This window comes from Syngnathoides biaculeatus, chromosome 3, assembly GCF_019802595.1.
Source record: "Syngnathoides biaculeatus isolate LvHL_M chromosome 3, ASM1980259v1, whole genome shotgun sequence".
Classification (NCBI taxonomy): Eukaryota; Metazoa; Chordata; class Actinopteri; order Syngnathiformes; family Syngnathidae; genus Syngnathoides; species Syngnathoides biaculeatus.
The window spans coordinates 19,158,362-19,181,445 of NC_084642.1; the positions used below are offsets into that span (position 1 = coordinate 19,158,362).

The following is a 23,084-nucleotide window of genomic DNA, read 5'->3' on the forward strand; positions in this document are numbered from 1 at the left end:
GACTTTTGGAGGAAATGTGCACAGGGGACTGGGATCTCCAGATTTGTTTATGGGAAGGGGTGTGGGGTTCAAGGGTTTTGGAAAGACTGCAATAAAAACTGTCCAAATGGTAAATGACCACAATCGGTCAGTGGATGTTCACGCAAAAATGACCCATTTTGTCATCATGCTATTAAGACGTGGAACAATGACGAGATGCATCTGGAAAAAAAAAATGAAAGCACTCGTGAGCTCGTTTTCAATCGGGGTCCTTTGAAATGCGGCCTCAAACGAATTGCTGTCTGATCTTACCTGTGATTGATCACAAGCAATGTCTTTGAACGCATCACGGGACTGACACGTGAGAGTCACATCAACATTGAGATGGCGGCTTCAAAGGAATGTTTTATAATTATTATGTCATCTTGATAAAATGACTTGGATGCCTTTATTATCAAAGGCTATGCTCACACTGCAGGTTTTGCCCAATGTGATTTTATCATGTTCACGTAAACAGTATAATTGGGAGGGTTTTTCTTTTCATATTCTCTCAACAGCTTATCCTCACTAGGCTCCGTGGCCTAGTCCAACAATGTGGCTATTAAATTGGATAAGGATGTGACGTGAGTGCATTAAGGACCCTCAAACGGTGAGTCAATTTTTCCTCATCAATAAAAAACATTTCTTTAATTTTATTTTAAGAACAGTTAACAGCAATCACAGCAAATCAAAACACTTGTTTATTTTTCAAACACACACACTTTTTGCTCATAATAGCTCCTCCCCGGCACACAAAGATCTTAGAACAGTGGAGTTATTATCTCTTTCACATACTTCCATGACACCAATTACTACTTTCCTACGAGCTAACGGTCGGCCACCATCTTGTGGCATGTTACGGTGATAAAGAAAGCAGAAAAAATGTGCCTGGAACAGCAAATAGGAAAATTTTGCAGTGAATAGCTGAGCGAAGGCTCCACAGAAAAAAACTAAAATGTTTTAATATTGAACTGCAGACAGGCCCAGGCTAATCTATTTAGTTGTCTTTATTTCAGAAAATATTTTTCCACTCTTCTCTTTACGGTGTTACCTGGAATCAAGCAACCATTTGCTGACCACAGCAGAGAGTTGGGATTTTAATTTATACGGGCGTTAAAAAAATAGGAAGACAAACAAGTGATCATGTTTGGATAACATTGTTGAGATGGCCGTGTGAGACGGAACCAGACAGACACGAAGAGAGAGAGCGCGTGTCACCGGAATACAAAACGAGGCTTTGCACAGTCATAAAAATTGGAAACAAAAACGGAGTTTTACAGCATCGACGCAAAGATGTCACAGAAGCAATAAAGCTTATAAAATTCATAGCAATATAGATAGTTAGATAGATAGATATGTACCTTATATACAGTCAGTTAGTCAACGTAAGGAGCGCTACTGCAGATTGGAAAAAAAAATATACATGAAAAAAGTGAAAATGAGGATTAAATTAGAGGTAGCAGCAGATTTGGGATTTTTTTTTCCTTCCATTTTCTTTCCAACATTAAGGGACACTCAAATGGGATTCTTCATTTTCCAGTTTAAATACTTGCGCGGCCTTAAAAGAGTTTTCAAGCGAGACCGACCAGTGTTGCGACACGCACACACTGCTTCCTTCATAATATGTTGAGCTTTACATCACAGTCCTGCTTTGGGCTCTTGGCTTAGTGGTTTAGAAAGGTTCTTCTGGGTTGGGCCCATTACTGAACCACCCTCGGTGCCGCATCCATGTAAAAAGGGCACTAGACTGCTGGGTGTGGGGAGGTCCTCCTGCCATGATCCTTCTCTGTACAGTGGTCCTAAATCCTGTAATCTGGTCGCAACACAAATTTATCTTGTATTACACATATCCTGATCCCCCTGACTTCTGGATCACCGTCTTGGGTCCCCACTTCCTGTGTTGAGGATGCTTCCCAATGGTTCCCAGACCAGGTGAGCAATTCAACTCGTAGAACTGCTGGCAGTGGTACTTTAGTGAATCCACTTGGTCTTGCTTTATTGGAGAAGCTCCCAAAAGGTCCCCGTTCAGGACTGGTAGAAGTGGGGGAAGGGGCTGTGGTGGGAGTACCTTCCTGTGTTCTAGAAATTCCAGAATGTGCCCTAAGCTATGTAGCCGTTCAAGACTAGTGCTGTTTTAGTACCACCCCCGCTAGCTTGGTCCACCCCACTTCTTATGTAGAAGAAGCTCCCCAAGGGTGTTAAAGTGGGGCAGCTATTCTGGGCTATTGGAAGTCTTCCTAGTGGAGAGTGCCACCTCTACTTCCTGTCTCAAGTAAGACTTGAAAGGGTCCCAGGTGGACTGGTAGAAGTCACCACCACGGTCATGGTGGTGACTCCCCAAAGGGTTGTAAAACAGGATGAGAAGTGAGAATAGTAGAAGGAAAAGTAGAGGTGGTGGTGCTTGTCATGGTGCGCTAGTGCTACCCCACTACCTGTGTCAAGGAAGCCCCCCTAGGGTCAAAAAGTTGGACAGGAGATTAGGACTGGCAGTAGCAGTGGTGTTGTTTGTGGAGCTGGTAGTGGTACTCTAATCCCAATCTGACTACACGGGTCCAGCCCCACTTCCTGTTTCAAAGACTTTTTACAATAGTTCCAAAGTGGTAGACATGTTGCTAGTGGGGGGTTCGACCCAGTACTTCCGTCGAGAAACCCATCGTGGGTCACAGGCATTCAGGACTGGTAGAAGTGGTGGTAGTGGTGGTGGTGTTCGTGGTGGTGGTGGTGTTCATGCCGCTGCACGACCTGCGCCAGCCGGCCCTCATAGAGCAGAACCCCGGGAAGCTCCCTCACCTGCTCCTTCTCCACCCCGGACCCGACCAGAGTGCCGAGCGCCCGGAATCCCTGATGGTCCTTGGAGCGCTGCTTGTGCTTGCGGTAAGGGGCGGCCGACTGGTGAGGGGGCGTCTGGCTGGGGAGCACTGGGGGAGCGGGCAGACCCCTGCTCCGCATCACCCGACTGCTGAGCTGAGCGGGTGGCGTGCGGCTGTGGGTCTTGGGGGAGCGGACCGCGGCTTTTGCGGAGTCTTGGCCTCGCGTCCGGCCAGGGTGGTGGCCCTCGGGAGGGCTGGCGTCAGTGATGGCCTGCAAGCGGCGGTGGTGGTGGGGCGGCGGTTGATGCGAGTGGCTGTTTTCTGGTTCGTGGGATCGAGAACGGGTCTGGTTGGAAGACCGGGCATGGGGTTCTGCCTTAGGCTGCTCTGTAGTTGCTGAGAAACAAAAAGAAGCAGGATGGTTATTGGAAGTGTAGCATGTTTTTTTCGCCCTTTTACTTTTCTGCTTCCATCAATCGCCGTATTAACAAAGTGAAAACTTTTTTCTTGAATATGGAGCGGAGGTTAGCTTTGCAGGTTTTAAAACATTTTCTTAAGTCAATGCGAAACTGAAGTATGAACATGGACATTTTAAGACCTTTTGAAAGCCACTACTAAACCTTGAGATTTTGATCACGTGTAGAAAGTCGTTTATAAAACATAGTGATTGAAGATGGAACACAATTGATTTGGGAAAAAAAAATGCACAAATGGTCTCCTTTAAACACTTTTTGGAAATGTTCACATGTTTGCACTAGTAGCCCTGTAGCATACTTCCGTCGGGGTCCACTCACCGGCTCCAAAGCGGGACGTGTAATTCTCTATACCGGCCAAGTCCAAGTAGTGGTTCCGTCGCTCCAGGTTCTCGTCCACGCAATGGCGCTGGCAGCCCGACGGGGCATGACTGTGCTGGTCGCTGTGGTGGCGCCTGGGGGGAAGGGGGGATGGAGGGGGCGGGAGAAGAAGCAGCGCCTCTCATTTAGCGAGCGGTCCATCACGGGCAAAACAAGCGCTCCCTTGTCATCAAGTGGCCATTGTCAGAGCAGTCGGGGAAAATCACAGGTCTCTCTCAGAAACAAACAAGTCAAACGATAATTTTCTCTGGGATGGGAAAAATATAGAAATAAATAAAAAAGTACAACTAAGAGGAAAAAGTAGGGATTTACCTTATCACCGCTCGACTTTTCTTCTCAGCACTCTTGGGGTCTTCGGCGCACTTGTCATTTCTCTCCTTGGGGTGGGACGCATCTGTGTGTGGGGGGGGACAGAAGGCTATTATCAATGAGAACAACATCCAGACACACACACAAGAAGAAAGCAACCTTTGTTTTGGGTTTTTACTTTGAAGATCTACAGAGGAGGAGGAAGAACAAGAAGAAGAAGAAAAAACAAGGCTTCATTTATTCTAGTTTCAACTCTCAGCATCTTCTAAATTAAATTGGGGAAAAAATAGTTCGAAGAGACTTGAGAAATAGTTTAATAATAGAGGCGCCAGATCTGACGCAGGCTGAAATTAGCATAAAGACGAACGGGCGATGTCAGAGACTCTCGAGGTGTATTTATAACTGGAACAACAGGACGGCGGCGGGTAAAAATACAGGATATGTTTTTTTTGTGCAACTTCCTCCCCTCATGAGTCGTAGTAGAGAAAGGTGAACATTGACAGATATTTTTGACAGCTTTTTTTTTTTTTTTTTAACTGAGCCTCAAGAATGATAATGTAAAATGTTTAACTAATTTTTGAGAATTGGTACCTTCTGGCATTTTTTTTTTTTTTTTTTACAATTTTTGGGACAATTTCCACATATTGTATCCCCCCACCTCATATTCTTGACAATGTTTAACTAATTTCAGTGTTATTTCCACACATTTTTTCTAAATTCATTTAATCATTTCCACAATTTTTTTTGTAAGTTTTCAATAGTTATGTAGTCTTTTTTTTTTTTTTTTTACCATTTCACTCAGTGATTAGTTTTGCACAATTTCTCAATTTTTTTGCTGCACATACCATTTGGCCATTTTCACTCTTTTCTAAATTGTTTTTAAACAAGTTTGATGACAATTTTTCATTTGCTTTTTAAAATTTCTTCACTAATTTGACATCATTTAATTTATTTTTGACAATTTCCTTTACAATTTTTTTCTCATTTTTGACATTTTTCACACAATTCTTCCTTTATTCCATCTTTGACTTCCAGCATTTGCCACAAAGGGAAAAAAATACTTTCTTTTTTAAATAAATGTCAACAATTCAATACGGAGTGCTGTACATTAGTGAGGGAAATAAAAATGGACCTAAATGATTTTAGCAAATGGCTGCAACAGAGTGCAAATGTTATGTGGGTCTGAATACTTTCCCGACTGACTAGCTTTCATTCATTCCTGATCAACTTCGTTTGTGAAAAAAATGTTACCATAATTTCTCAAGTATAATACACTTTTCTCTTCTTAACCAGAAGGTGCGTACAATACATAGGTTCAACAGGGGAAAATTTTCATTGTATTGACGTAACGATAGTGAGGAGGATGTAAAAAGGGGTACTTTTACTCTCATATAGTAAGTAATGTGTAATGTTAAAGAAAGTTTTCTCCGCTTACAGAAAATCATAGCAGTCTCATGAGCACTACCAGATACTGTAGGATCCCTGTTCCTATTTAGCCAGGCTCTATTTTTCACCTACTTTCCATTGGAATGCGATCTACGGCTGGCTACCTTTAAACGCTTAGCTCGGGAAACTTACCCTTTTTCTGATTGCTACTTGGCATCGCTACAGAAGCTAGCTCTTAGGCTAGCAAGTCTCTCCAGACACGGAGCAAGTCACCCGTGGGAGAAATAACGGCCAGTGGACTGACTAAACACCAATAACTTGATTGGAGCGCAAGCACCCTAACGGAGTTCGACCACTTCAGTTTTGTTGAAAAACGTAATAAAATACAAATTACTATGTAGATATTACTTCATTTTATAACCATGGATATCAGAAGTTAGAGGAGTATGATCCATAGGAAGAAGGAAAAATCACGCTTTGAGATGAGCTTTCAGGGGAGCATATTTGATATATTTGAGAGCATGTAATATTTAGAGAAAATATAGTACTTGTTCTAATCCTTTAATAGGGAGAAATTCCACCCATTTTTGTTGAATAATCATTTATTTTAAACATTTGCATTACAATTCATGCATTTTCTCATTTGTGTTTAACAATTTTCACATGCATGCAACTTTTTAGTTTGTTTGGCAAATTTAGAACATTTTTGAGAGTATTTTACTCTGTTTTTTTCGTCAAATAATATTCACTCATTTGGACAATTTCTTAATCCAGCGTTTGACAATTTTCACACATACTTGTAGGCATACCTGTGGCCTGGGCGCAACTCCTCCACCGCTGGCTGGAGTCTGGAGCCACCGACAGTTTGACCCGCAAGGTCTTACTGTTACTGGGTGAATGATTGACGGAGGCGTCCACTACCTCGTAGATCGTGTGGAGGAGGCTGGTAATGTCCTGGAAGGAAATGACCACACAGACAGGGATTACTGTGATAAATGGCCTTTTTAGGGAGAGTGATATTAAGGGAAGGAAACTGTGTTTCAAAATGTGTTGTAGTACGTCCAAATGTGTTTAAAGAAAGTGAAAGGGGTAAGGAATTAAAAAAAGTTTCTTTTATATGGTCTCTCTGATTTTCACCAAATTGGGTCTGGAACATACCAACCACGATAAATTCTTAAACTGCTGAGAATTGAACAGATGATGGCTTCCTTTTACAGCAAAAAAGCGAAATATGCAGGAACGGCTGCGTGCACATTTCAGTTTCAAGCACTGACACTCAATACAAAAACGGCTGTGGCTTGACGGCATGAAAAGGAGCATGAGAAGAAAGTGTTTGCCATTTCGTCAGTCGAGCGACACACAGCCCAAGATTTTTTGGGTGTTCTCTTGGATCTCTCAGGGCACTGAGTGCTGCTTCCCCATCTGAAGATGAATCCTGACAGTAGACTTTTTATTTGGATGTAGTGGCTTCACGGTTGATGCTTATTATGCGTGTTACCGTGCCCGACATCACCTCAGCCGTTTTTATGGATGCTGCAGAATTCTACTACACAGCCTGCACTTTGCTGGGATGTATGTATGTGTTCTTGTTGCCCTTAATCTCCAATTGGATAAAAATTTCTTCTCACACACAGTACCAAATATCCAGCAGAGTCCGGTTCGCCATTACGCAGATGAACAACAAATATATTGTCTAAGAATCTGTTTAGCTGATCGAGAACAATTTTGATAGACTGAATCCGAATATTACATTGGTTTTGCTCAACAGGGGAGATTTTCTGAACAACGGCCAATTTTTTTTATTTTTTTTTTGATGTACAGTTGTATTCACTTTAGTGGTTCAAGTAAATGGCGGTTCATGCCCTGAATTTTAAACAATGACATAACAGTCCATTTACATGTACTTACTTTTATCATTATCTACTATTCAATTTGGCAGCACGATGGAGCAACTGGTTAGAGTGTCTGTCTCACGGTTCTGAGGACTGGGGTTCAAATTCTGGCCTCCCGCTGTGTGGGTTTTGACCGTGCATTCCAATCCCCTCCCACATCCCACAAGTATCCATTCATTGGGGACTCTAAATTGCCTCTAGGTGTGATTGTGAGTGTGATTGTTGTCTGTCTCAATGTGTCTTGAGATTGGCTAGCAACCAGTTCAGGGTGTAGCCTGCCTCCTACCCGGAGATAGCTGGGGGAGGCTCCGGCACTCCCGTGACCCCTGTAAGGATAGGTGGCTCAGAAAACGGATGAATGGATAGTATTCAATTTACACGAAGCAAAATGTGCTACATTTTATTGAAAAACTTTACAACTAAAATAAAAACCTGACCTGAACAAGAGGAATAGATCTCATTTTTGAATTCAGCAAAGCAAAATCAGTTGAAAGATATTTACAACTTTTTTGTTTTCCCTCCCAACAAAAAATGTTTTGTGTTACCCAGTATTATTGTTGTTTGTCAGTGTGTCTCGTCTGACTGATGTGTTTCCTGACGGGCCCTCATCTCCACTTGGATAAAATTGCGGCTTCATTGTAACATTTAAGGCAACACAAAAACTCAGTTATGATAAATTAATATAAGTGCAATGTTAGCATAGCTGGGAAAAAGATGGATGGATGATGCACTATCATATTCCACAGTCTCTATCCGAAGTCTCCTCTTGGACAGAAATGTGTCTCTGTCTAGATTGCCGAGAGGGAACAGGAGAGCTTGGTTGTTCTCAATTATTGTTTGCTGACAAATTTCATCCTAATGCGTTTTCTTGCTGCCTTCAGTCTCCTCTCACATAGAATTGTCGCATCGTTGGAACATTTGAGCCTCCAAGGCTATGAATGTCGAAATACAGTCCCCACTCGGATGCATGCTGCCCGTTTTCTTGACGCAATTAAGCTCTACTCAGATTAAAATTGCAGTATCACTGGAACATGTTGGGGCAATATAATATTTGAGGCAACACAGCTAGAAATGAATACAAAAACACACTTGCTACTGTCAGTTTAGGCGATTGATATCCTTTGGATGCTCAAGTATTATAATCCACACTCGCCACGGTGGCTGGTTTTCATACCAAGAAAACATGAGAGCCGTGCTGTTTGTCACGCGTCTTCATCCCTTCAAAGTATTTAAGACTTACTTTGGGAATGTGTTCACTCTTTGATGTTTTATTAGTGAAATAAGATCGACTTAAGATCTGCGGTTTGATTAATAAAAGAAAATTCCAGATGTTCATGTGCGTGGAGATGTTTTGGCAGATGTTTGTCGGATTTACTTGTTCATTCATTGATCAAAGACTTGCTGCTCCAGAGTCAAAATCACCCCCCCCCCAAAAAAAAAAAAAAAAAAAAAACAAAAGCCCACCCTTCGGCTTGAAGACAATTACCTCTCTGGTGACTTTCCCGTTGTTGTCAAAGTCGTAGAGGGTGAACGTCCACTCCTGTCGGTTATCCTCCTCCATGGAGACAGCGCACTCCAGCTCCTGAAACAGCACAGGCCCATCAATGTGTGTGAGTGTAGCTCTGTGTGTCAATGTGGCAATGTCTGTCTGTTTGAGCATGTATGCATATGTCACAGTGTGTTTGTGTGTGTGTGTGAGTGTAAATACGTGCTTCTATGTCAGAGTCATTGTGTGTCAGTGAGTGAGACCGAGTGAATGTGTATTGACGTATGTGCATGTCAAAGCATTTGGGTGTCAGGATGTACACACGTACTTGTATTTTCTCTCTCTCTCTGTCTCGCCTAATGGAGGTCCCATTTAGTTTAGACAAAGTGGCAAACTCACTTCAAACTGGAGCTGCTTGTGGGTCCCCCCAAGGGATTGGCCGTCCCGCTCCTGCATCATCTTGTCCTCCAGGCAGCAGCTGTCCGTCTTCTCCGGGGGCAGAGCCACTGCAGACACATGACAAAAACTCAGCGTCAAATGGTGGGTGCGGCAAAACCTGATGATAGGTTGCTGCTTGTAAATGCCAGCATCCTACCGAGGCAGCAGCTGCAATTACACGTTAAAAGGAACAAGCTAAAAGTGACACACTGGTAGATGTAATATGGATTTTATATACTGGACTTGAATGGTATGAAAACCATGTGCCAAAAGACTCCTGGCATCAATGCCAGCCCTCTTAATTTACTTATAAGTTCACAATAAGACATCCTTATATTAATTGGACATCAATTGAAGAATTTGTATTATTATTTTGCTTTCAAGTGGATGTGTCCAATTTGTTCCATTGAAAATTAAGTACCAGCAGCAAAATAACAGTAGAAACAAAAGAGACCTTTATAAAATTACAGAAGCACCTTGATAAAAGGGATTAACGTATATAAAGGATATTCCAAATATATCCATCCATCCATCCATCCATTTTCTTAGCCGCTTATCCTCACAAGGGTTGCGGGAGTGCTGGAGCCTATCCCAGCTGTCAACGGGCAGGAGGCAGGGCACACCCTGAACTGGTTGCAAGTTAATCCCAGTACACATGAAGACAGACAACAGTTGCACTTACAATCACAACTTGGGGCAATTTAGAGTGTCCAATTAATGTTGCATGCTTTTGGGGATGTGGGAGAGAATCGGAGTGCCCGGAGAAAATCCACACAGGCACAGGGAGAACATGCAAACGCCACACAGGCGGGGCTGGGATTTGAACCCGGGACCTCAGAACTGTGAGGCCAACACTTTTCAGCTGATCCATCGTGCCAAATATATATTAATAACAACATATTTTTAACCTGCCTTACATTTTGAAATCATATGTGCAGTGACGTAATGATTTCCACTTCTGATGCAATGTCTTGTGTAAACGTAGTAATACGTTTTATATTTATATTTCTAAACACGTATTGATTGGCCTGTTATTTTGTTCTTGGCTACTCATGGTTCCAGCCAGGTTTATGTGTATCGTTCCACCAAAACAATTTTTTTCAATGTTTTTGCGATTGGTTGTAACAAAATCTTAGCAACGATCACCTCGTCTTCCCTTTGTGACACTTTAGTGAGAAGTAAGTTAAAAACTGTATGTTATTCGTTTGGATGGATGTCAATGACGCCCGTTGTATTGACACTGCGCAAAAAACTTTTGCCTCCGCGACTTGGCAGCTGGGGAGCGAAATAAAATAGCATACACTAAGCAGGTGTTCAAAATGCTGCGCTGGTAACATCAGATGTTGTTGTACCCCCGCAAAATTTCCTGAACAATCAAGTGTTGACAGCCATAACGAGTCAACATTGTGATTTCTGTAACAAAATACGTTTAAAAGACGTTCCGTAACATTTGCCAGCTCTGTGTCAGGGGTGATTTTAGAGGGTAAAAGCCTCAATCAACCAATGCTCTGTTCCACTTTGCAGAATGTATTGTCCCATGCAATGTTTTAAAAAACTTGGTTAAAAAAGTTAATTCTCATTGTGGTGGTTTTATGTTACAATTAGTTAATTAATTGTGTACATGTGAAATTTATGGTTTGAGTTGCACTGTTTTTTCAAGAAACTGCGACTTTAAGTTGTATGAAAGAGTTTAGTCCGAAAGGCCATTCATTGTTGAAGCAAGAATTTTCTATCAATACCGTTGCACAATTTTAGCTCAGCGCTACTAATTGAGATCCGATATATTAATTGATATATTAATGATATTAATATTATTATACAACCTCTTGTGCTGTAGTTAGTTGTCACAACCACAGGTGCAGTCAAAATAACCCAATTTAAATTGAACGCCAGATTATTTCATGAAAAAATATGCGGTATGCACCTTAATGACAAATATCGATAAGTGACTTGACTGATAATCGGTAAACTAGCAAAAATTAAGAAAATTAAGTACAGGAGTTGAATCAGCACTTGTATTTTAAATACTTTATTTTCTTACACAAGTATCTGTATTTCAACAGTGTGTGAGTACTTTTGCCACCGCTGCGATCCACACCCCCGCTCTTCCTCTCTTTTTAGTCTCGCCTCCCATCCCACTTTGAAGTCCCCATTCTCAGACCTTCTGGAAGCGGATCAGTCCAGCCCGTGGAATAAAAACAGAATCACTAATTAATTAAGCAGAGTCAAATCAGAAACACTGTTTGTTTGTGCGCCAGCCGGGGAACCAGACACAACACGAGGGCTCACTTTCTTCCCGCGCCATCCGAAAGCGGATCAAAGACGAGCTGTCTGATCATCCCCGTCGCGTCAGGAGGAGGCCGGAAATGAAAGGCGACATCCTGGGGAACTTTTTTTTTTTTCTGGAGATTGGGAGAGGCGGGGCTCCCGCTGTTTGATCGTGCGCATGAGGGGCAAATCTGTTCAGTGGCAGGCTCAATATGGAGGCAAGATAGCTAATGAAACGCCGGGAGGAGAAACAGTAATGTGGGACCAACAGAATACCCCCTTCTCTCCCCCCACCTCTTAAAGTGCATACGCCAGGAAGCCGCCGCAGGATTGGCTGCGAGGGGCATGGCGAGGGCAATCCGACGCTCGCAGGTTGGGAACGCTGCCAGTTGCACTCATCCAGCTTGGCTACTGTATTACACATATTTCCTGCCTCCTGTCCCGCTTCCAAGGCAAAATACAAGGGGATGAGGAGGATGACTCTGGATTTGTGGGCAGGAGAGTGCACGTTTTCTTCATCTGGCGACAATGGAGTTAATTCTACTCATTTTTTATAGCTTCTTAGCAACCGAGTGTAATTGGTAGCCAGTGCGCAAATACTACAAACAAGAAAGCATCTATCTTCTCGGGATACATCTGAACTGGTTTTAAACTAGACCCTGTATTTTTATTAAAATTAAAAACAGTTTCCAGGAGTCTTAATAATATGCCATTAAATACCGATGCAGCTCGTTTTATGTTCTTCCCACATCTGAGACTCACAAAAATTAGCAGGAAGCATATTGAATCTGCTTCTGTTGACGCGTGGTTTAAGACCCCCGCCTACGCCTGTGTGTGTCTGCGTGTGAGTGTTGGTCCACACAGAGCAAATAAAAAATATGAATCCTGTCTTGGTGTGAGCCAATCAGAGGGGAGAGTAGAGCAGATTAGCCTTAATCTCGTCTATACAATGAAAACACAGGATTTTTTTCTTGGCTCGATAAAAAAATGAGTAGACTTCAATCTTCTTCATCCCGATTGAGTAGCTTTTATCAGTGACTCCCAATTCCTGTGACACGGGAGATTATAAAATATGCTGCCCAATTTCACTTAATATGACTGACCAGTATTATAAATTTACTACAAAAAACCTCTTCAAAATGTCATTCATCTATCTACAGCAGGGCACGGTGGTGCAGCTGTAAAGTATTGAGCTCACAGTTCTGAGGATTCGGGCTCAATCCCGGCCCTGCCTGTGTGGAGTTTTCATGTTCTCCTTGTGCCTGCGTGGGTTTTCTTTGGGCATTCTGTTTTCCCCCTACATCCCCAAAATATGCAACATTAATTGGCTGGCACCCAGTACCCCCGCCTCCTGCTCGTTGACAGCTGGGATAGGCTCGGACCCTTGAGAAAATAAGTGGCTAAGAAAATAGGTGGATGGATGAACAACTATCTATGGTAGGGCATCTAAAGACAGACAGAACAAATGCAGAACGTGGATAATTGACTTGTGTATCCACATTTTTTTTAACTTACACTTGTTGAATCAAGATTTGGTGTGCTGTAAGATTTTTCAAATCTACGATATGTGCCTTGGCTCATTGAGGATTGGGAATCACTAATTTACAGCATGCCAGTGACGTACAATGACTGGTCCCACTTATCAGAATTAAATGCTTTGCCCCTAGATGACCAAAGTATCTATCATATTGCTCATCATCACTGCAAATGTCAGTATAGGCTGGCACAACCATAAATTAGAAATAAACAACGTGAAAACCTCTTAGTTGGATCTTAAAAATACCAGTAATTATCTAGAACTGTATATAGAATATACAATGTGTCTGAATGTCTATTTTTTTTACCAGCTTTGAAGTAACTCAAAGTAAAATGTAAAGCACATGCAAAAAGACCTAAAAATAATGCTCATTTGAGGACCAGTCCAAAATTTTTATGTGCACTCCTGATTTTAATGTGAAGGTCTGAAGGTGTGCCAACCTCAACAATTTTCTGTCACCTTTCTGCTTTCTGTCTTGGTGTCAGCAGCTCTCATCCAAGTCTGACTTTGAACAGCGAAGGAGGGGCTTCCAAATAAGAAGGATAATGTCACACTAGGGAGGGGGAATCTTTGCGTTGGGTGAGGGGGTAAAAGTAATGGGGACCTCATCAGCACATTGTAGCAGTTTAGAGGGATTGGGGTGGACCTGGGGGATGTAAAGCCTTAGCCTAAATGAGGATGTCAATACTTGGCATTTTGTTCATCCTAAACATAGACATTGGGTTAAAAAGAAGAATAGAATGTTTGTTGATGGCTTACCTTCTAAGCGGTAGTGCTCATCACCTATCCGCTCAGCTTCATTTATTGAGTCCTGAAGGAGAAAGAAGACAAAAAACACAAAAACCCAAGAGTCATACAGCGTGTCAGTGAGGCTCTCATTTTGGCACATAAAAACAAACAGTGCAAATCCACAGCATGACATTCCGACACGGAGTGGCATCCCGACATCTAACCACGAGCAATCAGACATCCATACACAAACAAAGTTTTACATCAGCCGAAGAAGATAATTGCAGTGCCAGAAACGCACAACACTGGACCGGCAGTCAGGCCAAAGCTACTGCGTGCAACTGGAATTCTCAAAGTTTCTGGGTACAAAAATACATCAGGGGTTTTCAAGGTTTTTGGGTCCAGAGACCTCGTACAGGGGATACACTTTCAGGGACCTACGTTTGACAATTACTGGCGTAGACGTCAGTGGCAAACAGACCTATTTCAGTGGTGCTTATTCTGTTGGAATACTGTTATTGAACGGGCATACGATCCCTCGGTTTTACGACATAATGCTATGATTCAGATATCCACATGGTTGTCCTCTGTCCGAAAAGCAATCACGCACTAACTGACAAGGTCCTTTATAAGCATGCACCTGCTAGCAATAAAGCAGAGGCCATGTTTCCATGAAGAGGGACAGTAAATCAGTATGGTTTGGAATGTAAACTGAGTGGATTCCATCATAGGATATATCCAATACGTAAATAGCTGACGCAGCAAATCAAACAAATACTGATACCATACCAACCATTAAGCTACAGACAAATGTTAGCGATACCTCAATATAGGCTACGGTTGAGATTGCAACTGATCATTGTCGTTTATACCATACAAAATGTTGATCGAAAATATTTTTGTTGCTATAAGTAATCCACAAAGGTAGAATCTGGTCACAAATGTATGAGTGCAGCATCTTTGAGCTACTGCAGGGCATAATGCGGCTTGTTGGTGGTCACCTAGGCGCACAATACAGAATACAATTCATAGCGTATCAATTTATTCACTGCTGTCTTTTGTGTTCATGTTTACTTGTTGTGTAGCATGAATTTTGAGTAACTGTTCTAGCAAAGAATCAGGTGTAACTACTGTATTGATGTTCTATGTGCTGTACTAAGCTACACTTTGTACTATTGATTATAAAAAGAAGCCAAGAAGATTAGCAAACTTCCACAGCACAATGGGCATGTTAGCATCCGCCGCTGCTGCCTCAGACGGTTATTGAGACTTTCACCAAAATACTTTGCTTATGACACAATAGTCAATATCCAAAGTAATTTTGCATATCCTCATCTGAACTTGATGAAATTGTGATCATCATGTGATTTTGTGTTCAGAAGTACCACAGTCGCCGCTGAGCTAACTTAGCTGGCTTGCTTAAAAGAATAAACAGACGCAGTGCACTTGGGCCATCTCATTTTCCGGGTCATACTGAGAGCAAGGGAATTGTCAGATTTACTTCAAACTCCACAGAAAACAAGAAAAATAATAGTGAATGACATCTACGTAGTTCTGTTTTATGTCTGAATCCCATGAACGTGTGATTTTTTTTTTTTTTACCCTGATAACACTTTTTGCAAGCAGATTTGCGCTGGAACAACCACAAGGAACATTTGAATCTTTGTCAACACTTTGAATAAACGTGAACATAGCACAGATAACCAATGAAAACTTATCCTCTAGGAATCTGAAAGGTATTCGTATGGATTTCATTGCCTCTGATCAAATAAGAGGTCTGCTTTTGTTTTTCGTCATTGTTGTATATAGCAGGGATATACAGCTGTGACAATATTTGATTCTTGTGTATTGATACTGAATCGCAAGCGAAAACGATGTTATATTTTGTCCCAGGCAATCATTACATAGGGATTACATACAAGCACTCCATCACCACCTGATTGCTTGTTTTCCTTTGACCTTTAAACTTCAATATTTCATCAAGTAACTAATTGGCTTTCATGACATTTTTGTCTTGCACCAAAGACAAAAATGTCTTTTTTGACTCCACGGTCAGCATTCCACTAATTCCTTCAAAACACACACACGCACACACCCACACATGCACACACACACACACGCACGCACGCACGCACGCACACACACACACACACACACACACACACACACACACACACACACACACAAAGATTGAGCCTCCTTGGATGTTTTCTGCTTTTTTTTATGATGAGTAGTGCAAAATTATAGCAGAGTAAGATGACAACACGAGAAACGAGAACCAGGAATGTGCTAATTGGTTGATGTCTGTGGTGATGGATGGAAGCAATTTTATTAAGTAAGTTCTGGTCAGTGTTAAAATGAGAAATATTGTACCTTAGGTCTTTTGCTACTTTTACAATAAAAATATGCATGCACACCAACGTCAATTTCTTCTCACGCACAAACCGAGTCCTTAAATGTGACTGGCTAAAAGAGGACAAATGACTAGAAAATGTTCAAATCTGTTCAAATGATTCAAAAATTTACTACCATACACAGGGCTTTACACGATCAGGATTTTTGAGACCAATCAACAATCAGCTTTTAAAAAAGATAACCGATCAGAAGATGGAGCAATGTGTCGATTTAAATGACATGTTCAATTACGGTGTATATATATATATATATATGTGTATTTAATTGCCAAAAAATATATCTACAATAAATGCATATCTTTGTTCATCTATTTATGCCAGTGAGACATTTTGACATATACAACATATGAACTATTAGATGTCAGGAAGTACGTACAGTAATTCAAGTACAGTATTCAGTTTTTGTGACATTTTTGTTTGTTGGTGTGCCATGAGATTTTTAACTGTTAATTACCGCTCTGGTTAGGTCATGTATTCACGTATTCAGTCAGGTCAAATCACCTTTACAACAAGTTTCTTTCGGCTTGTCCCCTTAGGCGTCGCCACCGCGTGACATGTCAGATGAACGCTCATATTTGTCTGGCACAGTTTTTATTCCGGATGGCCTTCCTGACGCAAACCCTCTTGGGGAGTAGAGGCCGCAGTGAGATACGAAGTCACGACCCCTGGTTTACCAAACCAACGCTCTAACCACTGAGCTATGGGGCCCCCATTAAAACCGATCAGATGATCGTCATAAAATGGTCATTATCAGCTGATGCTCATCAACCCGATAAAATCGGTGTTAAGGGGATTTCATTATTCTAAATTTCCACATAACACTATTATACACATACGCTACACGGACAAAGTATTGGGCCATTTCATTTACAGGTCGTGAAACTGGAAGAAAATAGCTACAAACTAAGAGGATGTTCCTGCAATGGTAAAGTGTATGTTGACAAACCACTTTTGGAAGCATGGTAAGATTCTGGCCATAATCCAACTCTGAACCTGCAAAGGACCAACACTTGGGTCCAGGAAAGCCATTTTCCAGACGTGTCGTTTCAAAGTGCATAAAAAGTGCTCGACTTTCATCAGCAGCCATGTATGGCGAAACTTGTACAGGATTGTGAGGCCTCCCCCTTGTGTGTTCAAAAATTGATTGATGGCCGACTGTAACGTAGAAGCTTGTGTGCCTGCCCTATAACAACATGTAGACTCGCTGTTCTGGATTGTTTGGCTTGGCCTTCGGTTGTACTGTATCTGGCAAGCCTCATCAGTTGAGCAAATAATGAACTTGAAGGTGACAAAGACATCATCTCATTTAATTGTACTATCAATTAAAACTGCAAACAGCTATGGATAAAATATTAGGGTTCTTTGCTGAATGACAAGTCTTCAAAACTTTCTGCCACACAGCCCATACAAAATGAATTTTTCACAATTAGTGTTAGGGTATTCTTCACAATTTACCATTTCAGTCTGTCCTGCACATGTAATTCCAATTTTGTGGCAATTGAACAAAAAGTTACTTTATAAAACCCCTGGAAATAACCAAATGGCTGCTTCAAAGCAAAATGGCAATCTTTGTCTCTCTTTTGGCATGACTTTGTGCACTTTTTTTTTTGTCTATTTACGAGTGACAAGACTGAAAAAATTTGAAAAACTGACTTGTATGGCTCAATTTTGAAAATATGCCTAGGTCCATAGGCCTATTGAAAGAATTTGGGACGCAGCATCTTTACTACATTTTAACCAAGATGACAATGCTTGGAAAATTTGGTGAGTTTTTGAGTATAGGAAATCCGTGAAAATGGTGATTTAATTGGCCTCAGAATAATGTTTTAACCATAGTCATGTTGAAGGTCCAATTGCATAGATTGACACAACAGTGAAGTCTCCTAAAATGTTACATATTTTAATTTAAGAAAACCATAACTGAACCAATTTCGAGCGTATGTTTGTTGATAGTTGTTAGTTTTGTTTCAATTTCAATTTTAACAAGCGCTTTCAGCGGGAACTTCCCACTGAGAAGTATAAGTTACAGTGACTGTTCCATTTTAAGTAGCATTTTTTCCCAAATGTCTTCATTTATCAGTGATTTTCTGTTCTCTTGTTCTTTGGCTCATTTTACACACACAATCTCTCTCTCTCCTTGTCTCTGGTTTCCACACCACTCCCGATAATGTCCCAGTTGCATCTACAGAGGACGAGGTGTTACCACAACAATGACATGATTTATCAAGTTGTGTCATTTGTACTGATGGAATCATAACCAGCCCCACTCTTCCACTGATTGGATAGCACCAACAGAGGACTCATCCATCATCCATCCATCCATCCATCCATCCATCCATCCATCCATCCATCCATCCATCCATCCATCCATCCATCATCCATGCATCCATTTTCTTGGCTGATTATCCTCACGAGGGTTGCAGGAGTGCTGCAGCCTATCCCAGCTGTCAATGGGCAAGGAGGCGGGGTACACCCTGAACTGGTTGCCAGCCATTCGCAGGTGACAGAGACGAACAGTCACACTCACAATCACAACTAGGGGCAATTTAGTGTCCAATTAATGTTCCATATTTTTGGGGTGTGGGAGGAAAACCGGAATGCCGGAGAAAACCCACGCAAGCACAGGAAGAACATGCAGAACATCTAAATAAGCGGGTCTGGGATAGAACCCGGGACCTCAATTCGCTGAAGCACTTTAGACACACACACACACACACACACACACACACACACACACACAAAAACACATGCACGCACACACATACATACACCAGTAAGCAATGCTGTGCTACGGAGGAGACATTCACCGTACTTTGCGTTCCTGATCATTTGGAGTGTGCACATTGAAAAAAATCCATGCAAGTGCACGGGTTAAATCATCCTCCTTTTCGGTTCACTTGTGCTACTGCACATTTAGCATCACAGGATAGTTAATTATGATGTTTTTTTTTTCTTTTTCTTTTAGTGAGGAGTAGTTTCAGAAATTTAAAAGACTTGGCGACCAGAAAGTGGCTTCTGGCACCATACCGACTTTGGCACTGCCGACATGGACTTACTGTTATTTTTTTTCCTCGTTGAAAGCAAAAGGCTATGTTAAAATATACCTAATATATACTTGTATGTGATTGTGGGAAAGTCCCACAAGGCCTCTTTGGTCTGTGCGCTGTCTCGGTGAGCCGCCACACAAGCTGACAATTTATGCGGCTGACGACAGCTCCCCCTGATCAAGCGCCAGGGCCCCGGTCGAGTCGGGCCTCTGGAAATGCGGCAACGGCGGCTACTGGCACTCCTTCAACACCCGGAAAAAAAAAAATTCATTAAGGCTGTGAGTGGGTGCTTCCTGCCCAGCTCCTCACCCGGCACGAGGAAACACCTTCGGGAGTGCGGTGTTTTTCTGTCACTGTGCCAAATTGTGGAGAACCACAACGAAAGATCGTCTTTCAGCAGAGTGCAGGGCATAGCCGAGGCTGAGCTATTCAGAAAGTGTTTGCCTGTTAGCAGGCTGCTTACTGGTTCCCATAGGTTTTATCCTTTTGACTCAAGGGGCAGTGGCTTAGAGATGATTTCAGAAATACACAACTATGTCATCTACATAACCCACAAAAAAAAAATTGTCAAGCGATAATGCCACGAATGCAATAAATAGCCGCTCAGCTAAGCAAAAACATATACACGGCTTTCTGTAAGTTTCGCTAATAAGACGGGCTAAATTTAGGTCATCCTGGACATAAAAAGATCTTGGTCTTTCAACCGAGATGTACTGAATCACTTGAACATATGTGCCTGACACCAATTACTAGTTACTTCTAAGCAAGGTTGTTGGTGAAATCTCATGGCATCTTTAGTTTGTACCAAAATATGCCGGCGAGATAGGTGAGTTTTTCAGCGAGGACAGGTTACACATAAGGGAAAAAAAAAACCCTTGAAGAATTGATGTACTAAATGGTAAAACTGCAGGGGGTCATTATATCTGAATAACACCTGTGTGCCATTGTGATTGTGGACAAAGTTCTTCTCCAGCTGCACTACTGAAGTAAAATAGCAATCCAAAAACTGCTAAATAGTCTCAAGGTGTAGTATTACTTGGGGGTGGGGATCCAGAGAGGAAATACCTCTCCCCTTCTGACTTCCCGGGTTGTAAGTTGAGGTGCTTTCAAAAGGCCAAGAACACGAAACGGCACCCATCCTCCCAATTTACATTGTGAAAACAAAAACAAACCACCATCATTAAACACCGCGAGGTCTTTTGCTTTGCCACTCCCGGAGTGCTGCTGAGATGGAGCCAAGATAGAGGGTTGTTGATATGAGCTGGAGCAGTTCGACTTGCCCATCAAAGGGGATCCGTTTTCCACACATGAAATAACGATCTCGTATAAACACGTTGCAAAGCAAAGCTGACGCAAGCCGTACACGGAGGGAGGGAAGACTGATCGTTATGGCAAATAAATGTCTCCATGTTTCTCCAGTCCGAAAGATAAATCTTTTATTGACACTTATTGCAGTGCGTTGAACTAGTTTCAAGAGAGGGGGGATACGAGGTACATGTCAAAGTTGATAAAAAGCAAAGACATGTAGAAAGGCGGAGCCAAGAAGATTTTTTTTTTAAAAAGAGATTTTGATAAGATGGTCTTTGAAGTTGAGTCATTTTTCATGGCAACACCATTTGCCTTCTCCATGTTTCTGTTTTACACACACACCTCACCTATTTTATTGCCACTGCTGCCTGTCATTCTTTGTTGCACGGCAAAAGAAAGGACTACATGCTGCTTGAGTGCGGTACAAGAAAAACCGAAATGTAAAAAAGGGTCTCGGTTTACAGTTAAAATGCTCACAATCAATCAAATAGTTTTGTTCCAAATAAGCCTATTAGTCCCCTGTTTTTCCCAAGTTCCCTATACAGGAGGACCGTGGTTTAAGGCGGAAATCATGTGCGCAATCGCGGCCGCGCGCACCATGAACTGCAGTGTAGCAGGAGTAGACTGCACTGTGAGGGTGGTTTTTGATCTGCTCCATATGTAAGGTGCCCTGAGACAACTTCTATTGTCATTTGTAACAATATACGGTAAATAAAATTGAATTGAACTCGCATCATAGGTCAACTGAAGACCGTTGCCTATAGTTGGAAATGTGAGTGTGACATATCGATTTGTCTATAAGTTCTCTGCAATTGGCAAGCAACCAGTTCAGGGTGTATCCTACCCCTCTCATCCAAACTCAGCTGAGATTGGTGCCAGGAAACTCTCAACCCTAGTCAGGGTAAGCTGTATGGAAAACTTTGTTTAAATAATAGAGCAAGACCAAAACTCTGAATGATATCTGGTTATCAGAAAGTTATGAGAAATATAGAATAGAATAGAAATAGTCACTACAGCAGATGAAAACATGAACTCAACATAGAGGTACCAACATGATAATTTATTATAGTTCCTTTTCTTGCACAGTTTACAGCTATTCTCAGTTTCCTCTATTGAGGGGCCTCTGCCAAATGTGGCTTGCGTTACCACAATGAGCTGGAGCGGAGATAAGGGCTGCTGCTAGTCCTGACTATGGAAAAAAAAAAGGAAATATACATAAAGAGTAAAGAATAAGAGAAAGTGGTTACAGTTAAAACCATGCATTGCATTTGCATTGGTGAAAGCAAAACATCATTACCAAGCTGCAGAATTACTTACACTTGTCAATTTGTGTAGTGGATCCATAAATGTGGTGCATGCTGAGGACAAGTTCTATGTCAACATCCTCACTGAACATTTTGCACATGTATTGTTCATCAGACGCTAACGCTGCTGACATTGGTACCTAAAGCAAACTTGTGCAAACACTGCAGCGCTGTTCTGGATTTGGCTTTGCTAAATTCCGGTCCCCTTAGAAAATGGGGGATCTTCACAAAACCCAGATGCCCACTCCTACTATTAATCATTGGAAACTGGGTGTCAGAGTGGGATTATGAAATTTAGCCAGCTCATTATGTCAGAATCTGGCAAAATTCTAAACATTTCAGTTTCAGGCACATTTTTGGAAAGAGGCGCCTGTCAAAAAAATTACTGGGTTTAATTTCACACTTGATGGGTGGGCAGGAAAGTCAGAGACTCTTTGCAAAAACAATTAAAAAAGGAAACTTCCCATAAAATGAATGGGAACAATGCACAAACATCATAGGTAAAGTCACAACTTTAACTTTGAGACCAAACAGCAATTAAAACCCGCAAAACCTTTCCTCCTCTGTCTGGCAAACAGGCACCTCACCTTGTCACTTTGCCTTAAGAAAGACAACCACATCAATTAAACACGGCATGCTGAATACATTAACAAGCCTCGAAGTATGCCGAAAGAAGATCTCCGAGTGCCATTCGGCCGTTCAAGACAGACACCTTCTCTCGGGGAGACTTTGGGGCCCACGCTTGACATCCCCTCCGTCACGGCACACCCGCCTCTCTTCCTACGCCGCAGGAAGCAAATTATAGCCACAGAGTCGGTGTCCATTGGCAGGCAGGCGGGCAGCTCTGAGGAAACTGCACTGTGATTAAAGCGTCTGCGCTCAGCAACACCGGAGGCCACACATGCCAGAAGGGTTACCATCGTGACAGGTTGGTTGGCAAGAATCTCCACACAGACCCACACACAGAGGAGAAGAGAGACCTGGGATTCAGCATATTTATGTTGTGGATGCATTCATACATGTACAGTAAACCCGTGAAGATATTTACACAATATTGAGCAGTTTATGCTGTTTCCCATTTACTCATACATCAAATCAATATTTCCCAAAAATATTTTGACAGGAACTTCCCTACCTAACCTGGTATTTGAGTTCCCCGTGTTTCTACTGAAACAAAAACCAGCTGGGTACAGAAGGTTCATCAAGGATTATTTCATCCCTCTTGTACCAGGAACTCTTGACATCCAGGAACTCTGAAGGCGGTATAGTCTGACCTTGTGCAAT

The 23,084-nt window shown here is 42.0% G+C and overlaps 1 protein-coding gene across 1 annotated transcript in view; it reads right to left on the minus strand.

Annotated features, from left to right (window-relative positions):
* Positions 1-637: 637 nt before the first annotated feature.
* The window catches only part of nkd1 (NKD inhibitor of WNT signaling pathway 1), a 55,580-nt gene continuing 33,133 nt past the window's right edge, over positions 638-23,084 (minus strand). The window contains exons 4-10 of the mRNA XM_061814817.1: positions 13,758-13,809; positions 9,155-9,261; positions 8,756-8,851; positions 6,187-6,331; positions 3,995-4,076; positions 3,623-3,756; positions 638-3,224 (exon numbers count right to left, since the gene is read on the minus strand). Of these exons, the coding sequence (XP_061670801.1) occupies positions 2,689-3,224; positions 3,623-3,756; positions 3,995-4,076; positions 6,187-6,331; positions 8,756-8,851; positions 9,155-9,261; positions 13,758-13,809 (1,152 nt within the window). The 3' untranslated portion in view covers positions 638-2,688. The remainder of the gene's footprint in view (positions 3,225-3,622; positions 3,757-3,994; positions 4,077-6,186; positions 6,332-8,755; positions 8,852-9,154; positions 9,262-13,757; positions 13,810-23,084) is intronic.